At 36.4% G+C, this 19142-nt stretch overlaps 1 protein-coding gene across 1 annotated transcript; it reads left to right on the forward strand.

Moving 5' to 3' along the window:
• Positions 1 to 669: 669 nt before the first annotated feature.
• On the forward strand, positions 670 to 18361 carry LOC114275692 (DEAD-box ATP-dependent RNA helicase 3, chloroplastic). Its single transcript, XM_028217690.2, has 10 exons — positions 670 to 1250; positions 3899 to 4035; positions 4115 to 4526; positions 5866 to 5964; positions 6143 to 6367; positions 13747 to 14124; positions 16154 to 16297; positions 16394 to 16489; positions 16663 to 16976; positions 17902 to 18361. Exons 1-10 carry the CDS (start codon positions 849 to 851, stop codon positions 17978 to 17980), a joined length of 2286 nt encoding a protein of 761 aa, XP_028073491.2. The 5' UTR covers positions 670 to 848; the 3' UTR covers positions 17981 to 18361.
• Positions 18362 to 19142: the final 781 nt, after the last annotated feature.

The raw sequence follows: 19142 nt of genomic DNA on the forward strand, positions 1-19142 counted from the left end.
TTGTGTGTGTGTGTGATGATGATGATGATGATGATGATGATGATAATGTGACGACTCAGATCTCAGATGTGTGTGTGTGTGATGACGACGACTCATTCAGTTCTGTAACTCCGTCACTGTCGGGGATTTTACGGGGTCGGGAAAACCTGATCCCCGTTGGGGGACGGGGGTGGGAGGAGTGAGGGGTTCCCCGTCGGGGATCGGGGACAGGGAGTTCCATACTTTCGGGAATCGGGGACGGGGAGGGCGATCTCCAGCCCCGCCCCGCCTCGCCCCGTTGCCATCCTAGTCTGCCTCATGGGTTTAAAAGTCAGTGAGAGAAGTGGGTTTAATCAATGATTGGGGAAAAGAAAAAAAAAGAAAACTGAAGAGAGAATGAATAAGAGAAGAGGGAAGATGAAAGGGTAAAGGAAGTAAAACTTAGAAATTTGAAAACCCAGCCATGGCAGAGATTGGGGATCCTCTTTTCTCTCTCTTTCTCTATTTTTGATTTTTTTTTTTAAATTACTCACCAAAACGATATTATTTTTGTGAGTTTAAATCTCGACTCTTAATTTAATAAGTGGAACACGTGTCGATTATTCATAAATCACCGTAGGAGATCACTATAGAGGCAGTATTCTAGAGGATCTTAACGCCTTCTAAACAAGGGCTAAATTTGTTTTTTATGATGATTTTATAATTATAATTTTGGAAAAAATTTCAGACATGTAATTCCCCAAGACAAGAAATATCCTACTATTGAGGTGGAGGGTTTATAGCGCCATATTCCAATAGAAAAACCTTTGTGGTCTCATCATCTCTCATCCTTCTACTCCACCACTATCTTCTTCTCCGCCACCGGACTCATGGCTTTTTCGTCTTCCATTCTCGGAGTCTCCTCCATTTACCAGACCAGAACCACCACCACCACCACCACTCCGCCCCTCTCTCTCCCCTTCTCCGCTACCCATTTCCGCCCTAAGCAACTCTCTGGTTGTGCTTGCGGTGGTGGTGGTGGTGGTGGTGGACTCTCTTTTGTTGTTTCGGCTGTTGCGACTCCCAATTCTTCAGTATTGAGCGAAGAGGCCTTTAAGGGTTTAGGTGGTTTCGATGAAGATTCTCTAGAGGATTATGAGTCTGAAACCAAGCCATCCACGTCCTCCGGAGCTGGTAGTGAAGACGAACTTGTTGTTTCGAAACTAGGTCTTCCTCGTAGACTCGTTGAGTCTCTCCACAATCGAGGGATTACAAGCCTTTTCCCCATTCAAGTACGTCTTCAATGATTTTGTATGTGTCTCTTTGATTTGTGTGTGTTATGTATTTGATATGAAACACAAACACCAAAACTCTTCACATTTGAATAAAATTGCCGACTTCCATTGTATTATCCAAATACCAATTATTTTCAAGACATTTCAATTTCACCAAATTCCCTTTTCAAAAGTTTTCTTAAAATCACAATTTATATCATTCATCCCTTATAAATTGGCTCAATTTTGAAGAAACATTAATCAATTTCGCAATTTTGAATCTATGAATTCTAGGGGTTACATAAGATATAGAACTATTCACATTCAACAAGTTATTTATTATGCTCGTTTGTTTTGACGAAAAATCATTTTTCGTTATTTGGTTGAACAAAACTAAAGTAAATCAATTAAAAATAACATTTTTTAAGAAAAATATTTTAAAATGACTTACTTTTAAAATTTTATGAATTAATTTTTATAAAGTTGAGTTTTACTCACTATTTTTTTAACATATTTAACTTTTAAATAAATGTCTCTATCTCATTAAAAAGTATATTTTATTGAATCAAAATTTCTTTTTTAAAAAATAAAATATTTTTGTTTCAATGGTCAACCAAACGCCGAAAAGAAAGAACATTTTTTCTTTGCAAAATCAATTTAAAAAATATACATATATATATATATATATATATATATATATATGTTTTTGTGTAATATTTTACATTGAAACAAATGGGCCTAAATAAAAGCTGCTAGAAGGTAGTTCAAGTTAGGGTAAATTACAAATAAGCTAAAAGTACATATTGCCCCTGTAGTTTGAAAAATTATAAATATTCTTTTGTTAGAATTTTTTATTTAACATAATTAACTAAAAAAATGAAATTCATAATTGATGTCCTGTATAATAATAAAATTATCTAATTATTAATTGAAACATATTTCTAGTATCATTAAAAGCTGTTAATTGACTTGATGATTATTAATAAAAGGGGTGATTTGTTATGAAATTAGAAATCTTAGGGATGGAATGTAATTTCCAAAACCATAGTGGGCGATTCATATTTTAATCAAATCACAGGAGGTGTATTTGTAATTTACCCTTCAAATTATGACATCATATTTCCAACATGCTCACTTCATTTATACAAAACTTTAAATTAATGCATGTAGTATTACTCTTCAAATGTAAATATTTTCAGAAATTGTCACATATAACCACAGAAATACATAGAGATGGATAGAATTCCCTACCAAGGTGATGAGAGAGAAGAAACCCGAAATTCGAAAGTGCCCCAAATGAAAATCCTTTTCGGATGGAAGCGACACCCTCGACCCAATCTTTAACTTTCCTCTTCCACAGGAAATGTGAATCTCCCTACAAGTGCCTCAAAATGAAGAAAAGACAGAGGTGTAGAGAGTGAGAGTGAAGTTGAAAAGTGAGTTTTGGACCTGACTGCCCCTATTATAGAGGAGACCAAAAAGTTGCTTTTTGATTGTCAAATAGTGAAAAAGTTTAGTTTGCCTCTGACATGACCGCTTGAGTGAAAAGATGGCTTGAGCAATCATGTCAGAGGCAAACTGAACTCCCAAGATGGGAGCATGAAAAGATGGCTTGAACAGTCCCACCACCGCTTGAGCGGTTCCCGTGACGAAACTTGACCAAACTGAATCAAACGCTCAACCTAGGTCAAAACTTAATACTCCCAAATCCAAATATAGTCCCAAGTTCAATTCTAAGTAGATAATCCAAACGTTGAAATAGTCAATCCACAAACGACAAAATATGATGACACGAAACTAAGGTGCAAGAGTGATGTCAATAATACAAATAAAGCGGGTTTAAAAAAATGGGTCATTTCATAAACCATTGAGAGCAATAAAAAGCAAGAACATTTGATAAATGTTACTAAGTAATGGTTCTTAACAAATCAAAGGAGTTAGTGAGATTTCTTCAAAAATAAATTATTATATAATTAAAGAAATGTATGTACTAGTTTTTTTTTTTTTTTGTCATACCACTTTATTCTCTCATTTTTTGGGTGGGTCATACAATTTTATCATTGGTAAAATCTTATTAGAGTTTTGAGGGGTCAATGCATCAAACTTAGTTAAACTTTTTATATATATAGGATTCCTTGAAAACATGATGGCGGTCATGACCCCATTGGGCTACAATGTGAATCCATCCATGTTCAGAAATTAACATCAAGCACCAGGAGGCTTTATTTTATTTTATTTTATTTTTTAAAAAATAATATTTGTACTAGCCTTCTTTGCATCTATTCATGGTCTTCAGTGAGTAGGACTGAGGAATGCCATATTTGCATTTTATTATTGCGTGCTTTACATTGTATCTGATGTATGATATGGAACTTTTTTGGTTTATTTATTTATTTACTTATAATTATTATAATTTTTGGTGGGTGGGGTGGGGTGGGGTGGGGTGAGGGAGGACATATTATATGTCCATTCTGATTTTGGGAGGGGCCATGATTTAATTCCAGTTTGATCCGCAGCAATGTCATGTTGTTTAACCTTTTTTTTTTTTTTGAGGTTCAATTTGGTAGACTTAGTGTTTGGCTCCAGTTTACAGAACTTTATTGTGGAATAAACATATTTTCACAAAAGGCATATTTTGGTTTTTGTTTTCCCTTTGATCATGTTAGAGAGCTGTGCTAGTACCTGCATTGGAAGGTCGAGATATAATTGCTCGTGCAAAGACTGGGACAGGGAAGACATTAGCCTTTGGAATTCCGATAATTAAACAGCTTAGTGAAGATGACCAAGAAAGAAGTATTCAGAGGTAACCGGCATATCATTCACATTTGAGGCTTCTTCTATTATGATATTTTTTCTGAATAGTGCATTTTGTTTGTTTGAAGGCGTGGACGACTTCCAAGAATGTTGGTTCTTGCGCCCACTAGGGAATTAGCAAGGCAAGTAGAGAAAGAGATTAAAGAGTGTGCATCGTACTTGAACACAGTTTGTGTCTATGGAGGAGTTTCTTATAATACGCAGCAAAATGCTCTTTCCCGAGGCGTTGATGTGGTGGTGGGAACTCCAGGTAGAATAATTGACCTAATCAACAGTGGCAGCCTGAAATTGGGGGAAGTTCAATATTTGGTCCTTGATGAAGCCGATCAAATGCTTGCGGTTGGTTTTGAGGAAGATGTGGAAGTGATTTTAGAAAAGCTTCCAGCAAAGCGGCAAAGCATGCTTTTCTCCGCAACTATGCCTGTTTGGGTAAAGAAATTGGCCAGGAAATATTTGGACAATCCTTTGACCATTGATTTGGTAAGTTATTTATTATTATTATTTTTCCTAGCCTTAGTGTTTTTGTCCAGCATTTTGAGCATGGCATGGATGCATATGTATCGATATATTTTTTAATAATGAAGTTCCATATGAAGTTGTATGAAGAATACAACTTCATATGATGTGCTTTAGAATTAGCTTCGTTTGCTGTCCTTTTAGACTATGTAATCTTAATCTATTATTTGTCGCTGAAATTTTTGATTCTCCAATTTCATATTAGAATGCCAACAACTGTAGTATATGTTCTCCACTGTTGATTTCAGTATGAAATTTGATTTTCCATTTTCACTTTGGCTATATTAACATCAAAGCATATATATTAATAGTATCACTTCGTACCCCCTGCACATGCTTCAAGATATGGGCTTCCCTCCTAACAATCTAAATGCCATTCTTAAGCTCCTGCTGGTTGAGCATGTTTCAATGTAGTACTTCACATCTCATATTTGTTTTGCTTCTACTGTCCTACATAGAATCTTAATTATGCCCTCGTATATAGTGCAAACGTGCAATTCATTTAGTAAGTCAATGTAAGAAGTTTAGATTGGAGTGTGATCTGGTTTGACTTCGTAAGGTGGAATAATTGTGTCTGATGTTGAGGATAAAAAGTCACATTGTTGGGGAAAAGAACTAGTATGACTAAAATGTGACCGCTTGTTAGTCTGTCCTATTGTAATTTTTATGAGATAAGAAGAAAGATGCTGCTGCTGCTGCTGCTGCTAAAGGGACTTATATCTGGAGTACGTACCTAACATATATAACCAATGGATGTAGAAATTTTGGGGAGGAAAATATTAAACCTCACATTCACTTGGTTTAAAAGTGGCATTAAACGTTTAAAACGTACTGGATACGAAGAACCCCAAAATGAATTGGCCATGTGGAAGTTTTGGAATGGATGTTGTATTACACGATCAGTACCTAGTTCAAAATGTACTGGAATCGCAACACTCACCATGATCTCTTATCAGGGTAGGACTCAATAACGCAATGTGCTTCCTTCCATTATTGCTTTCGATGCAAGAAAGAAGATGGTGGTCCAAGGGTTTAAGGTGGTGACATAGTGAGTCCCCCATCCCATGTTAAATAGCATAGTATCATAGTATGACATTGCTGTGTTCATTGCCCTGGCACCGTTTTTTTTTTTTTTTTGAACATGGGCACTTCTGTTTCTTGGTCACTGTTATATCAGTACATTTATTTTTAAAGGTTGGTAGATATTTGGCTTTATTGCCTTGAGAAACATTAATTTATTATTAATGTCAATGTCATTCTCCCCGCAAACTTATTCTGTTGTTCATTCTGCTTTTCTCTGTAGGTTGGTGACCAAGATGAAAAGCTGGCAGAGGGAATTAAGCTGTTTGCTATACCAACCACCTCAACTTCAAAGCGCACTATTCTTAGTGATCTTATAATGGTATGAATTAGCAGTTTACCTTGCTTCTGTTTATGTTTGAGAAAAATAGAAGCTGATTTGCTCTTTTTTACTTTTTTTAAAAAATGTTTGGTAAATAGAGGTTGAGTTTTTATTATTTGAATTGAAGGAACATGTGAGTGGAAGTTTCTGCAGCTTTTAACATTTTCATGATTTTCAGGTCTATGCAAAGGGTGGGAAGGCCATTGTTTTCACACAGACAAAACGTGATGCAGATGAAGTCTCGATGACATTAACAAGCAGCATTCCTTCAGAGGCACTGCATGGTGACATTTCGCAACACCAGAGGGAGAGAACATTAAATGGATTTAGGCAAGGAAAATTCACTGTGCTTGTTGCCACTGATGTTGCAGCTCGTGGTCTTGATATCCCCAATGTTGATTTAGTATGTGATCACATTGCTTGTGCGTTTACTTCATCAATATATGATGTTGTCAAATCATGTATGTATTTTGTGTTTACCCCAAGACAGTCAAGTTTCTTGAAACTTCGAAACATAAGATATACTTGGAAGTCTGATTTACAGACATATGAAAGACATCAAATTCTGTCATATGTGCAGAAGGCTCCACACTTATTACCTACCAAAAATGATGAAAGAAAGAGAAAGATCATGAGAATCAGGGTTTGGAATCTTTCGATTAAATAAGACAAGTAAAATATTATTTCTGCTGCATCTTGGCAACAGCACAACATTTGGAAGAAAAACAGTGTGGAGGAAAACCTTTGTTATATAAGTTCGAGTCATTGTGCTACTTAGAAAATATGAGGAAGAAGAACTCCGAAAATATGAGGAAGAAGGAATATATTTCTGTTATATTCAAAACTTCTTATTTTACAAGACCAAATGACACTCCTTATATAGGAGATATTACAAATATCATTATAACCCATTATATGCCACTTACATATTATATATTACCACTATCTACCACTATCATATTATATACATGCCACTATCTACCACCAACACCACTATCATATTCTATACATGCCACTATCTACCACCAACACCACTATCATATTATATACATGCTACTATCTTATTATATGCATTAACACAAATTTCCAGCACTCCCCCTCAAGCTGGTTTGAAGATATCTTCCATAGCTAGCTTGCTAGTCAGCTTATCAAATTGCTTCTTGTGTAGTCCCTTCGTTAGCACATCAGCTAATTGTTCACCTGTTGGAAGGTAGGTCATACAGATTATGCCAGCATTGATTTTCTCCTTGATGAAATGTTTATCCACTTCTATATGTTTTGTGCGATCATGTAGAACTGGATTATGAGCTATAGATATATCTGCTTTGTTGTCACAATAGACCTTCATAGGTGTCGGGTGAGAAAGCTTTAATTCTTCAAGAATTCTTTTAATCCACATTACTTCACAGATTCCATGGGCAACAGCTCTGAACTCTGCTTCTGCACTACTTCTAGCTACCACATTCTGTTTTTTACTCCGCCATGTAACTAGGTTCCCACCTACAAAGGAGCAGTATCCGGATGTTGATCTCTTGTCTGTAACACTTCCTGCCCAGTCTGCATCTGTGTATACTTCAACTTGAAGATGTCCATGTTTCTTGAACAGTAAGCCTCTCCCTAGAGTTCCTTTCAAATATCTTAAGATCTTATAAACGGCCTCAAAGTGCTCTGCCCCTGGTGAGTGCATGAACTGACTTACCATGCTGACTGCAAAGGCAATATCAGGCCGCGTATGAGACAAGTAAATCAATTTCCCGACAAGTCGCTGATATTGTTCCCTCTCTTTGACTTCTTCAGCATTAGCAGCTTGTAACTTCAAGTTAGGCTCGATCGGAGTCTCCACCATCTTACAACCAAGCATACCTGTTTCTCCAAGGAGATCAAGAACATATTTTCTCTGATTAACGAATATACCTTCCTTGGATCTTGCAAATTCCATTCCGAGGAAATACTTGAGGGCTCCCAGATCCTTAATGTGAAATTCTTTTGCGAGTTTCTCTTTGAGAGCTGCTAACTCGGCTTCATCATTACCAGTTAAAATGATGTCATCAATATAAACAATCAAAATTGCAATTTTACTGTTTTTTGAATGTTTATAAAATATTGTGTGATCTGCTTGACTCTGCGAGAAGCCACAACTGATAACTGCCTTCCCAAAGCGTTCAAACCACGCTCTTGGTGATTGTTTGAGTCCGTATAATGACTTGTTCAATCTGCATACTCTGTCGCTTCCAAGTCTCTGCTCAAATCCCGGCGGTAGGCTCATGAACACCTCTTCTTCAAGATCACCATTGAGAAATGCATTTTTAATGTCAAGTTGATGTAGAGGCCAATCTGAATTTACTGCAAGAGATAACAGTACTCTGATGGAATTTATTTTAGCAACAGGAGCAAACGTCTCCTGATAGTCGATCCCATAAGTTTGAGTGAAGCCTTTAGCCACCAGTCTCGCCTTGTATCTCTCAGCGCTTCCATCTGCGTTACATTTTATCGTAAACACCCATTTACACCCAACTGTTTTCTTGTCTTTGGGTAGATCAACTATCTCCCAAGTACCACTTCTCCTTAAAGCATTCATCTCCTCCATGACTGCTAATTTCCAATTCGGATCATCCAATGCTTCCTGTATATTCCTTGGAACAAACAAGTGTGAAATCCTAGATGTGAAAGCTCTATGGTTTTTAGACAGTCTTTGATAGGAGAGGTAATTTGCAATAGGATGTTTAATGCAATTTCGGACACCTTTCCTAATTGCTATAGGAACATCAAGGTCGGAAATAGAAGGAATAGGATTACCTAAAATTTCGATGCCAGAACTCGGGTGGACATTCGGGTCATTAGGATAGACATTCGGGCAAGGTTCTGAAAAGTGGTTGCGGTCGCTGTAACGGTGGCGGTGACGCGGTTGCGGTTGCGGGGTGTAAAGGCTGTAGTGTAACGGTTGCGGTAACCGGAACCGTGAATTTTTTTATTTTTCGCACAATTTGAAAAAAACTTACCGATACACATATTTTTTTTTTTATGATCATATTTATTGGGTTAAAAATAAATATTGATCAATTTTTGTAAATTTTTAAGTATGATTCAATATATTTTATATTTTAAAATCATTATAAACTGAGTTTTTTACATTTTATTTTAATAATTAATGACTTTATATTATACAAAAAATCAATCACTAACTATTATATATAAGATAAATAGTAACAAAAGTAAGAGAATAAATAAGAGCCCCAATATATATATATATATATATACATATTTTAACCAATCCAAATAGATAATGACCACTCTTATTATTATTATTATTATTATTATTATTATTATTATTATTTTCAAACAATATATCTAGATAGACACACACAAACAAAATGGTTTAGTGATAGCAGTTGAATAGAATAGCATAGGTCATACAGCTTAAACAAATCAATAACATGTTCTTCATTTTCCTTCCTCTCTCTCTATCTCTTGATTCTCCATTTTCTCTTTTTATCTTCCCTCTTCTCTCCCTCTTCTCCCATTTTCAGTTTTTTTTTGTGTATTTTTCGAAAGAAACAATTTGGAACCGTTACGTAACGGTGCGTAACAGGCCGTTACGATTGTTACAGCGCCGTTACAACCACTACGGCAGCCGCTACAGCCGACACACCTGTGAATCTCAATCACACTGCAAAAGCGGCCGTAACGGGTGGCGGTAACCGCCAAAACCGTTACGTAACGGCGTTACGTAACGGTTGCGGCCGCTTTTTAAAACCTTGCATTCGGGTCATTATTCCTCAGATGAAATCGCTTCCTAGTATAAACCTGAAGCTCAGGATTTAGATCATTTTGTAGTACTTCTCCCCCTAAACAAGAATCTTCTTGACTAGGCACCATAGAACTTGGTTCTCCTAAGTGATCATTATCAGACAGATGTGGTTTTTGTGTAGGATAAATGACATTGGGGAGCGGGATAGAAATATCCCAAAAACGGTCTTCTACTCCACTTGTCTCCCCCTGAAGAGAAGTGTTGGGGAAATGGGATTTTGTTTCCACAAATGACACATCCATACTCACATGAAATTTCTTGGTTTGAGGATCGAAACACTTATACCCCTTTTTGTTTGAGGAATAACCCAAAAAAACACATTTTATAGCACGGGGGTCAAGTTTTGAACGAAATTGACTAGGAACATGAACATAGGCAGTACATCCAAAAACTTTGGCGGGTAAATCAGAAAACAACCTCGTGTCAGGAAAAAAAGTTTTGAGACAATCGAAAGGTGTTTTGTATGTTAACACCTTTGTAGGCATCCTGTTTATCAAATAAGAGGCTGTTAAAATTGCTTCACCCCATAAATATTTAGGAACATGCATGTAAAACATTATAGCACCTGCTACTTCAAGTAGATGTTTATTTTTTCGTTCTGCAATGCCATTTTGTTGAGGGGTATCCCGACATGTAGATTGATGAAAAATCTCCTTTTTTTCCAAAAACTCACCCAATTGCTCATTGAAATATTCTGTTCCATTATCAGAATGTAAAATACCAATTTTGGTTTGAAATTGGTTTTCAATCATATTGTAAAAATTTGTGAATAAATTTTTCACGTCAGATTTTTTATTCATCAAATAAATCCAACATAAGCGGGTATGGTCATCAATAAATGTAACAAACTATCTTTTACCAGAAAGTGTAGTGATTTTAGAAGGGCCCCAAACATCACTATAAATCAAATAAAAAGGTTTGGAAGCCTGGTAAGGTTTTGGCAAATAGTAGAGCGATGAAATTTTGCAAAAATGCAACTTTCACAATGAAAAGAAGAACAATCAATCCCTTTAAATAATTCTGGAAATAAATGTTTCAGATAAAGAAAACTAGGATATCCTAGCCTATAGTGCCATAATATTATTTTTTCTCGAACAGAGATTGAACTAGTACTATTAAAGCTCTGAGCTTTTTTATTACTAACAGGTACTTCATCAAAGTAGTAAAGACCTTTAAGCATCCTAGCACGCCCAATCATCATCCCCGAGTTCTGGTCCTGAAATTCACAATGGGATTCAAAAAATGTAACACGACAATTAGAATCCTTAGATAGTTTACTGACAGACAAAAGGTTACAGGCTAAGTTGGGGACGTGAAGAACAGCATTGAGATTAATTTTCTCAGTTAGTTTAATAAATCCTTTTCCTGCAATAGGTGAAAAACTACCATCGGCTATTCTGATTTTGTCATGACCAGAACAAGGGAAATAGGTACTAAATAAATGGGAAAAACTAGTCATGTGATCGGAGGCACCGGAATCTATGATCCACGGAGAGAAGTTTAGGCAAGAGAAGGCTTTAGGATTTCTACCTGTTTGTGCCAACAAAACACTAGGAGTACCGGATGAGGAGTTGGATTTTATCAGCTTTAAGAGTTGATCAATCTGCTCTTTGTTGAAGGGACCTGAATCGGCTTCATTAGCGGTAGGAAAGCCACGATTCTTCTCTCCTTGTTTGCTGCTTTTCCAGTTGACAGGTTTGCCATGGATCTTCCAACACGTTTCGCGTGTATGGCGAGGCTTGTTGCAAAAATCACACCAGACCCGTGGCTTATCATCAAACCTGCGCTGGTAATTTGCAGCCTTGTTGGCCGCAGCATCGCTAATTAAAGCATAAATTTCAATTGATTCACCAGTACCTTTTTTCTTAAGCATGACGCTCCTTCGGCTCTCTTCCCTTCTGACTTCGGCAAATACTTCGCCAATGGATGGGAGAGGAGGTTTGCCAATAATTCTTCCTCGCACTTCATCGAACTCAATGTTGAGGCCGGCAAGAAACTTGTAAATACGGCTGCTTTCCACAATTTTCTTGTGGTGGTTGCAGTCGTCAACCGATTTCCATTCGTATGTGTTGAAGATGTCAAGATCCTGCCACAACCTTTTCAATGAATTGAAATATTTGGTGACGGAATCATCTCCTTGACGAATCTCTCCCAACTTCAAAGTTAATTCGAAAGCTTGAGATTGATTTCCTAGGTCAGAATACATCTGACTAACATTATCCCACAATTATTGTGCAGTAGGATAGCACATGTAATTAGAGCTTATATCCTCCTCCATGGAATTGACCAACCATGTCATAACCATGGAGTTTTCAGCGTCCCAACTGTCGAACAGCGGATCATTAACAGCAGGAGCCTTCTTGTCACCAGTGATGTAACCGATCTTTCCTTGCCTACGGATATACATCCGGACAGATTGTGACCAGCGAAGAAAATTATCACCATTTAGGCGGATGGTGGTGATTTGGACAGAGTGAGAGTTGGACATTTTCACCGGAATGGCAGCGGCAGGGGTTGAAGTGGTTTCGGACGTGACTTCCGACATGGCTATGACGGTTTTAGGGCTGCTGTGTTTTTTGTAGCTCTGATACCAACTTAGAAAATATGAGGAAGAAGAACTCCGAAAATATGAGGGAGAAGGAATATATTTCTGTTATATTCAAAACTTCTTATTTTACAAGACCAAATGACACTCCTTATATAGGAGATATTACAAATATCATTATAACCCATTATATGCCACTTACATATTATATATTACCACTATCTACCACTATCATATTATATATATGCCACTATCTACCACCAATACCACTATCATATTCTATACATGCCACTATCTACCACCAACACCACTATCATATTATATACATGCCACTATCTTATTATATGCATTAACACAAATTTCCAGCAGTGCTCGTATTATTTTTCTATGAGTTATAGTCAGTATGATATCCCTTCATATATATATACATATATATTCTAGTTCTTAGTTCAGTAGGCCATGTAAAGAAATATATGTGAAGTTGTCTTTCCTGGATGACGTAGAAAGAATTGGCTTTTTGAATGACTCCGCTGTTTAGCTCCAATTTGAATGCACAATTTGTTCACTTTAACACATAAATCAGTAATAGATTACAAGGTGTTTTCCTCTCATTGTATATTTTTTCTCATTGATAGATGGAATGATCCTGTTGTTTGAAATGAAGCACTCCTGAAATGCTTTTAAATGAGTTTGAAGAATTTAGTGAGAATGAGTCATATTTCTTGTTAGTGGTGACTAAACCAAGTTCATTTCATTGTAAGCTGAAGGTAGGATGTGGAGTATGAATGCTCCAACATTATAGATTTCTGATAATACTCTCTGGTTCGCATTCTTCTAATGCATTGGCTTGTGTACTGAACCCTTTTTCTTTTTCTTTTATTCCTTTTTCTATTCCCCTCTTTATTTGTTGGTAGGCAAACCACTTTGCTTGCCTATTGTATGCAACCTAATGGTTTACGGGATGCTTTGAAGGGTGAACAAATTTACATGTCTAGTCTGTTGAGTTGCTTTAGAGATCTGAACTTGTGGTTGCAGTTTTCTGAAATATTTGGTGCTAACAATATATACTATTTTTGATGCTTAATATGTATCAATTATGTGTGTTAATCTGTTTTGGTTTAACGCAGTGTAGGTTAACTGCTTTTATGTCTATAGCTATTTGTAATAATTCCTGAGACTTTGGCTTTGTTTGTGTATTATGCATGAAGAAGCTTATGTGTTGAGTATTCTTGCTTTTTGTTAATGTTTATACTTTTTTACATGCAACTACTTCAATTAGATAGGTTTACTTATTTGCTCTTAAACCTTATTGGTTTCCTTTAATTTCAATATTGTTACTTCACATTTGTGGATTTATTTATTTTGAGCATTTAGTACGGAATGCGATTTCAGCATATCATTTAAGTATGTGCCTCTTTTCCTCCTTCAGATTATCCACTATGAACTACCCAATGATCCAGAGACTTTTGTGCATCGCTCTGGTCGAACAGGAAGGGCAGGAAAAGAAGGCACAGCTATTCTGATGTTCACCAGTAGCCAGCGGAGGACAATCAGATCTCTTGAGCGTGATGTTGGGTGCAAGTTTGAATTTATTAGTCCACCATCCGTTGAAGAGGTTTTGGAGTCATCAGCAGAGCAAGTGGTTGCTACCCTTAGTGGAGTTCATCCCGAGTCTGTGGAGTTCTTCACCCCAACTGCACAAAAGTTGATTGAAGAACAAGGCACGGGTGCTCTTGCTGCTGCAATAGCACAACTAAGTGGTTTTTCTCAACCTCCATCATCCCGGTCTCTTATTACACATGAGAAGGTAAACCATAAGCCAATAGCTTTCAATTTCAGTAATCTAGGTCCATAGCATAGTTGTCAAATCGGGATTCAAATCGTGAATCGAAATGACCTCGTACTGAATCGTGAATCGAAAGGCCTCATACTGAATCGTGAATCGAATCGAATCATGAATCGTAAGATTCGGTCACTTTTTGTAAATTGCTTAAAAAAATGTCAACACACTTGAATGTTAAATATATCTTATAAATATTAAATATTTGGATTTAAATCAATAAAAGTGTTGTTTTGAATAATGATTACATAGTTTAATAGGTAAAAAATTAACAAAGGTTCCTATAGAAGATCACCATCTTACCTATTCCCTTTTTTAGATGTTTTTTATCAACCATTCTTAATAAAAATAGTATACAAAGGCAAACTCTCAATTTCTAAAGTAACAATAATTTAAGAACGACATTCATACTTGGACAATAAGCATACATACTTTACCAACTATGAAGTAACAATGACCAAATAATAAGGAATAATTATCTAGAATCTTTTATTTTAAAACCTAAAACATTTTAAAAGGTATAACTGACCTCACCCATATAATATTCAACTATATTTAATTTAATAATATAGCAATAGATAATTCATGATGTAAGTTGCTTTGATCTTAAATATCTTTAGAAGATATATTATGATTTTTTAAAGAAAAAAAATGAGAAGAAAGGTTAAAAATATGTTGGGTTCGATTGAATCTGATTGGATTCTATTAAAAACTCCATGATCACTAAAATAACAACAAATCATGCATATATATATTGGTTATTTTGGTACTAAATGCTATTAAAAGTGGTATTATGTCATTTTCACTAAAACGATGAAAAAAAGAGTCGAAAATATGTCGAACACGATAGTTTTAAGAATTACATGAATCGTAAAAAATGAATCGAATCGTGAATCGTGCAATTCACTCGAGATTCACTTCCAAAATAGATTCACCCATAGATACGTATCGATTTTGCAAAAATTGCGAATCGAATCGCGAATCGCAAGATTCTGATAATAAAGGTCCATAGAATTTTCTTGTGCTTGATGTGCCTATTCATTACGTTAAAGATGCTGAAATGTAATTTTATGTTGAGGGATTGCTGATTTTTTTCTTAGAAATCATATGGCCTAGTTAACTATTAGCAATTGACTTATTTAACTTGCTCAAGACAGTGGATCAATAACCGTGCTTGGGTAATTGCATGAATCTGTTGCTCTGGTGAAATTTAGTCCTTTGCATGTTTCTTTTCAATCAGTTCATACAGAGTCTTGATAATAACAGAAATTTTTGCATGCTAGGGATCTTGCCTTGAGACATTATTGCCCTAGATTTAACTTATGATATGCTTTTCAATAGTGCCAAATGGAGAAAACAGATTCATGTGGTCGGCCCCAAGCGATTGGGTTTATGGTTTGTTGAGTTCAGTTAAGGGATCTTGCCTCAAGGCTGTTTCTGAAGATCAAAACTTATAATAAATATGACTATATTTGTAATTTTTTCCTCTTTATTAATGATGAAGTTATTTGTGACCTAGCAAAAGGAAAAAATAAAATGATTACTTTTAACTTCTTTTCTAGGGGTGACCATTGGTTCAATGGTAAAACCTTGGCCTAATAACCGTGAGGTTATGGGTTCAAATCTTGGGGCAACCACTTTGTACACTATGCCAAAGATTAGGCGTATACCCAATCTTTCCCCTCACAAACACACATTAATGTATGCTATTTGGGCGGCGTTGTTGTTGATTTTTTTAAACTTCTTTTCCATGATTGCTTCAAAGCTTTTATTATGTTGCAACGACCGTCAGTTAGCAGAAGGTGGTATGCACATTTGTGACTTCATTTCTGATGCTTTGGCTCATGTTTGGTTGGTAGCGGTCTTTTTGCTTGCAATTTGTTTCTGCCCAATGTCCTATTCTGGTGTCTTGTGTTAATTTTATGTTTCTTTGCTATCTTTGTCCAGCCCCTGCAAGTTGCTGATCATTTGATATAACTGTAAACTTGAACTGCAGGGATTGGTGACATTGCAGCTGACACGTGATCCGAGCTATACTAGAGGCTTCTTGTCTGCTAGATCTGTCACTGGATTCTTGTCAGATGTTTATTCTGCTGCTGCTGATGTAGTGGGAAAAATACACTTAATTGCCGATGAAAGGGTGTGTATATCTGGCAGATAATTTGATTATAATCCAACGTTTCTCCATTGATTCATTGCTTTGTTGAAAACAAATTGTTGACATCTCTAATGTCAGGTTCAAGGAGCAGTTTTTGATCTTCCAGAGGAAATTGCAAAAGTGCTACTGAATAGGCAGATACCACCTGGAAACACAATTTCCAAAATTACTAAGGTCGAATTCAAATTGTGGTCACTGTTTATCGTTATAGCTCTTGCATTGCAACATACAGTACTTTAAGTTGGCTTTGATATGGATCATGTGCAGATAATTTGTGTATTGATCACTTCATTTCCATGTTTTTGTATGGTCTCTTAGAATATGTACTGCTTATCTGTGTTTTGCAGCTACCCACGTTGCAAGATGATGGGCCTCCAAGTGATAATTATGGCAGGTTTTCTAACAGAGATAGGGGTTTCCGAGGAGGTTCAAAAGAACGAGGAGCTTTCAGAAACTCACTGGGTCGTGGTCGTGATCGTGGTCGTGGTTGGGGTCCGGGTTCTGATGATGACATGGATGAGTTTGATTATAGACGTGGTGGTCGGGGCAACAGAAGCAACAGTAGTTGGTCTCCAAGCTCAAGAGACGGTGGGAGTGATTGGCTAATTGGTGGTAGACGGTCTGGGCGATCATCGTCACCATCCTTTGGAAATAGGGACAGGTACTTCCTTTTTGTTTGCGTTTTAACCATTTCAGTACAAGGAATCCACCAACTAGTAATGAGATTCTGTCATCAATGTCATTCATGCATCTAGTGTAGTCCAGAATGGGATTTGGGAAAGTGATATATATATATATATATATATATTTCTGATGTGGACTCCCCTTTCTTTTTCATTCTTAACTAGTCTAGGAATATTAGATTCCCATTTCCCATGGGGGGCGTGGCAATGAGATTGCTGCTAGTTTAGTAATCTCACTCTGCCTTGAAAGGTAATCTTGAATTTCTTTTCATGTATTAATGCACTTGCAAACTATTTTCTCATGCTCTTGAATTATGGACATGTCTAGTTGGACCATATGAGTGTCTAGCTTAAGATAGTTTAATGAGTGAAGGAATGAGACATGGACTTGGAAATGTGCCCCTCAATTTTTTATGTGAGTGAAGTAGACCTTGAGAGACCCCCAAATGTAAAAGATGAGGCGCATTAAGTGGTTTTAGCCCCTTCAAATCATGTGACAAAATTTGTGCTCAAAAGTGGCATGAAACACGTTTCAGAAACATGCCCCTATCTTTTACAGGATCAAAGTAGACCTTGAGGGACTCCCAAAATTCTCATTTTGCCTGTTGATCCCTGCCATCCAAACATCTTTAAAAAGATGGTAATTTCTTAGTACATGGGACTAGGAGATTCACATGCTTGGGAACTAGTTGAGCGCTCTCATTCACCTTGTTAATGGAATGTCAACTTAATTTGCCACAACAAATGGGAAACATGCATGGCTTCTTATTGCATAAATAAAATACTTGTTGTAAACAAGGTCGAGGCTAGGCCGCTAGAGGATGCATTATTGTCACATGATAACACCGTCTATTATAAGCATTCCATCTCAAAATCTGACATGAGATTCCTTGTGCATAACAGAAGCTTCGGTGGTGCGTGTTTCAACTGTGGGCGGTCTGGACACAGGGCATCAGAATGCCCCAACAAACTAGGTTTTTAGTTCTGTCCTCTGCTGTGCCACTCCAGATTTCCTGCACTGCTTATAAATGGACGAGGGATTACTGCTGCCACTCCTGTCCCTTTTGCTACTGCCAGAGTGCATCAAACTTGCAATACTTCGTTTCTAAGTAGAGGCCCTTCAAGAGGTCCAGAAGGCTGAAGAAAAGGCACCCGTAAAGAGTTCAGACAAGCAGTCTCTCCCTCAACCCCTTCACCAACCGCGACAAACAATATGTTTTTGTAAATTATTTTGCTATTGGCAAACCAATTCTCCATTTTTAATTAGCTTGTGACAACATTAATGGTGACTTTTATTTTATTTTTTCTATCTTTATTTCCTCATGGCATTATAAAATGAAATCGAATGCAGATGTTTTTGCAAGAGTGGGTGGGTTTGATCAGGTTGAAGGCTGTCTTGTGGCTTTAATACAATATTGACGTCCCATATTTACCGAGGCATTTCAATTGGGATGATAATCAAAACTAGAAATTGAGAGCTCTTTGTCGACTCTTGTTTGATGATAAGATTAATGTAGAATGTTATTGTGATAATATTGTCTTAATAATACTAATAAAAAAAAAGAAAAAGAATTAGTGTCATACATCTTTTGTGATTATGGGGTTCTGCAATTGAGGTGCTGAATGCAGTTGCATTTTGGGTGCTCTAGTCGTCTTTTGTGATTATATAGAAATCAATCTAAAGACACAAACCTTTACATGATGAGATATAGATATTGATTTGTAGCATTGATGTATGGGATAACCAATAATTGATCTTTAATGTTGTGTTTAGGTACAAAATTCAAAAAAATAAAATAAAATTAGGGGTGATAACGGTTCAGTTTTGGATGATTTGTAGATCGATTTGGACCCGCCTGTATGTATATGATTTGAGAAAAATTCAACCCGCAACCCTTCGTAGTGCGAGTTGTGATTTATACGAAAAGGATTCATAGATGTACAGACGGTTTGCGGATTGAATTTTTTTTTTTCTCATTTTGTAAATATTTATTTTGGATCTTTTTCCTCCCATTTTCTAAAATGTTCCTACATTAATAATTAATGAATTAAAACTTATTAAATTAGCAACACAACAAAATCAATTCCTAACACAGACAAATTATTCAAAATCTTAAACTTTTAAATCAAATTATAAACTAACA

This window comes from Camellia sinensis, chromosome 5, assembly GCF_055761805.1.
Source record: "Camellia sinensis isolate YWXY chromosome 5, ASM5576180v1, whole genome shotgun sequence".
Taxonomy (NCBI): domain Eukaryota; kingdom Viridiplantae; phylum Streptophyta; class Magnoliopsida; order Ericales; family Theaceae; genus Camellia; species Camellia sinensis.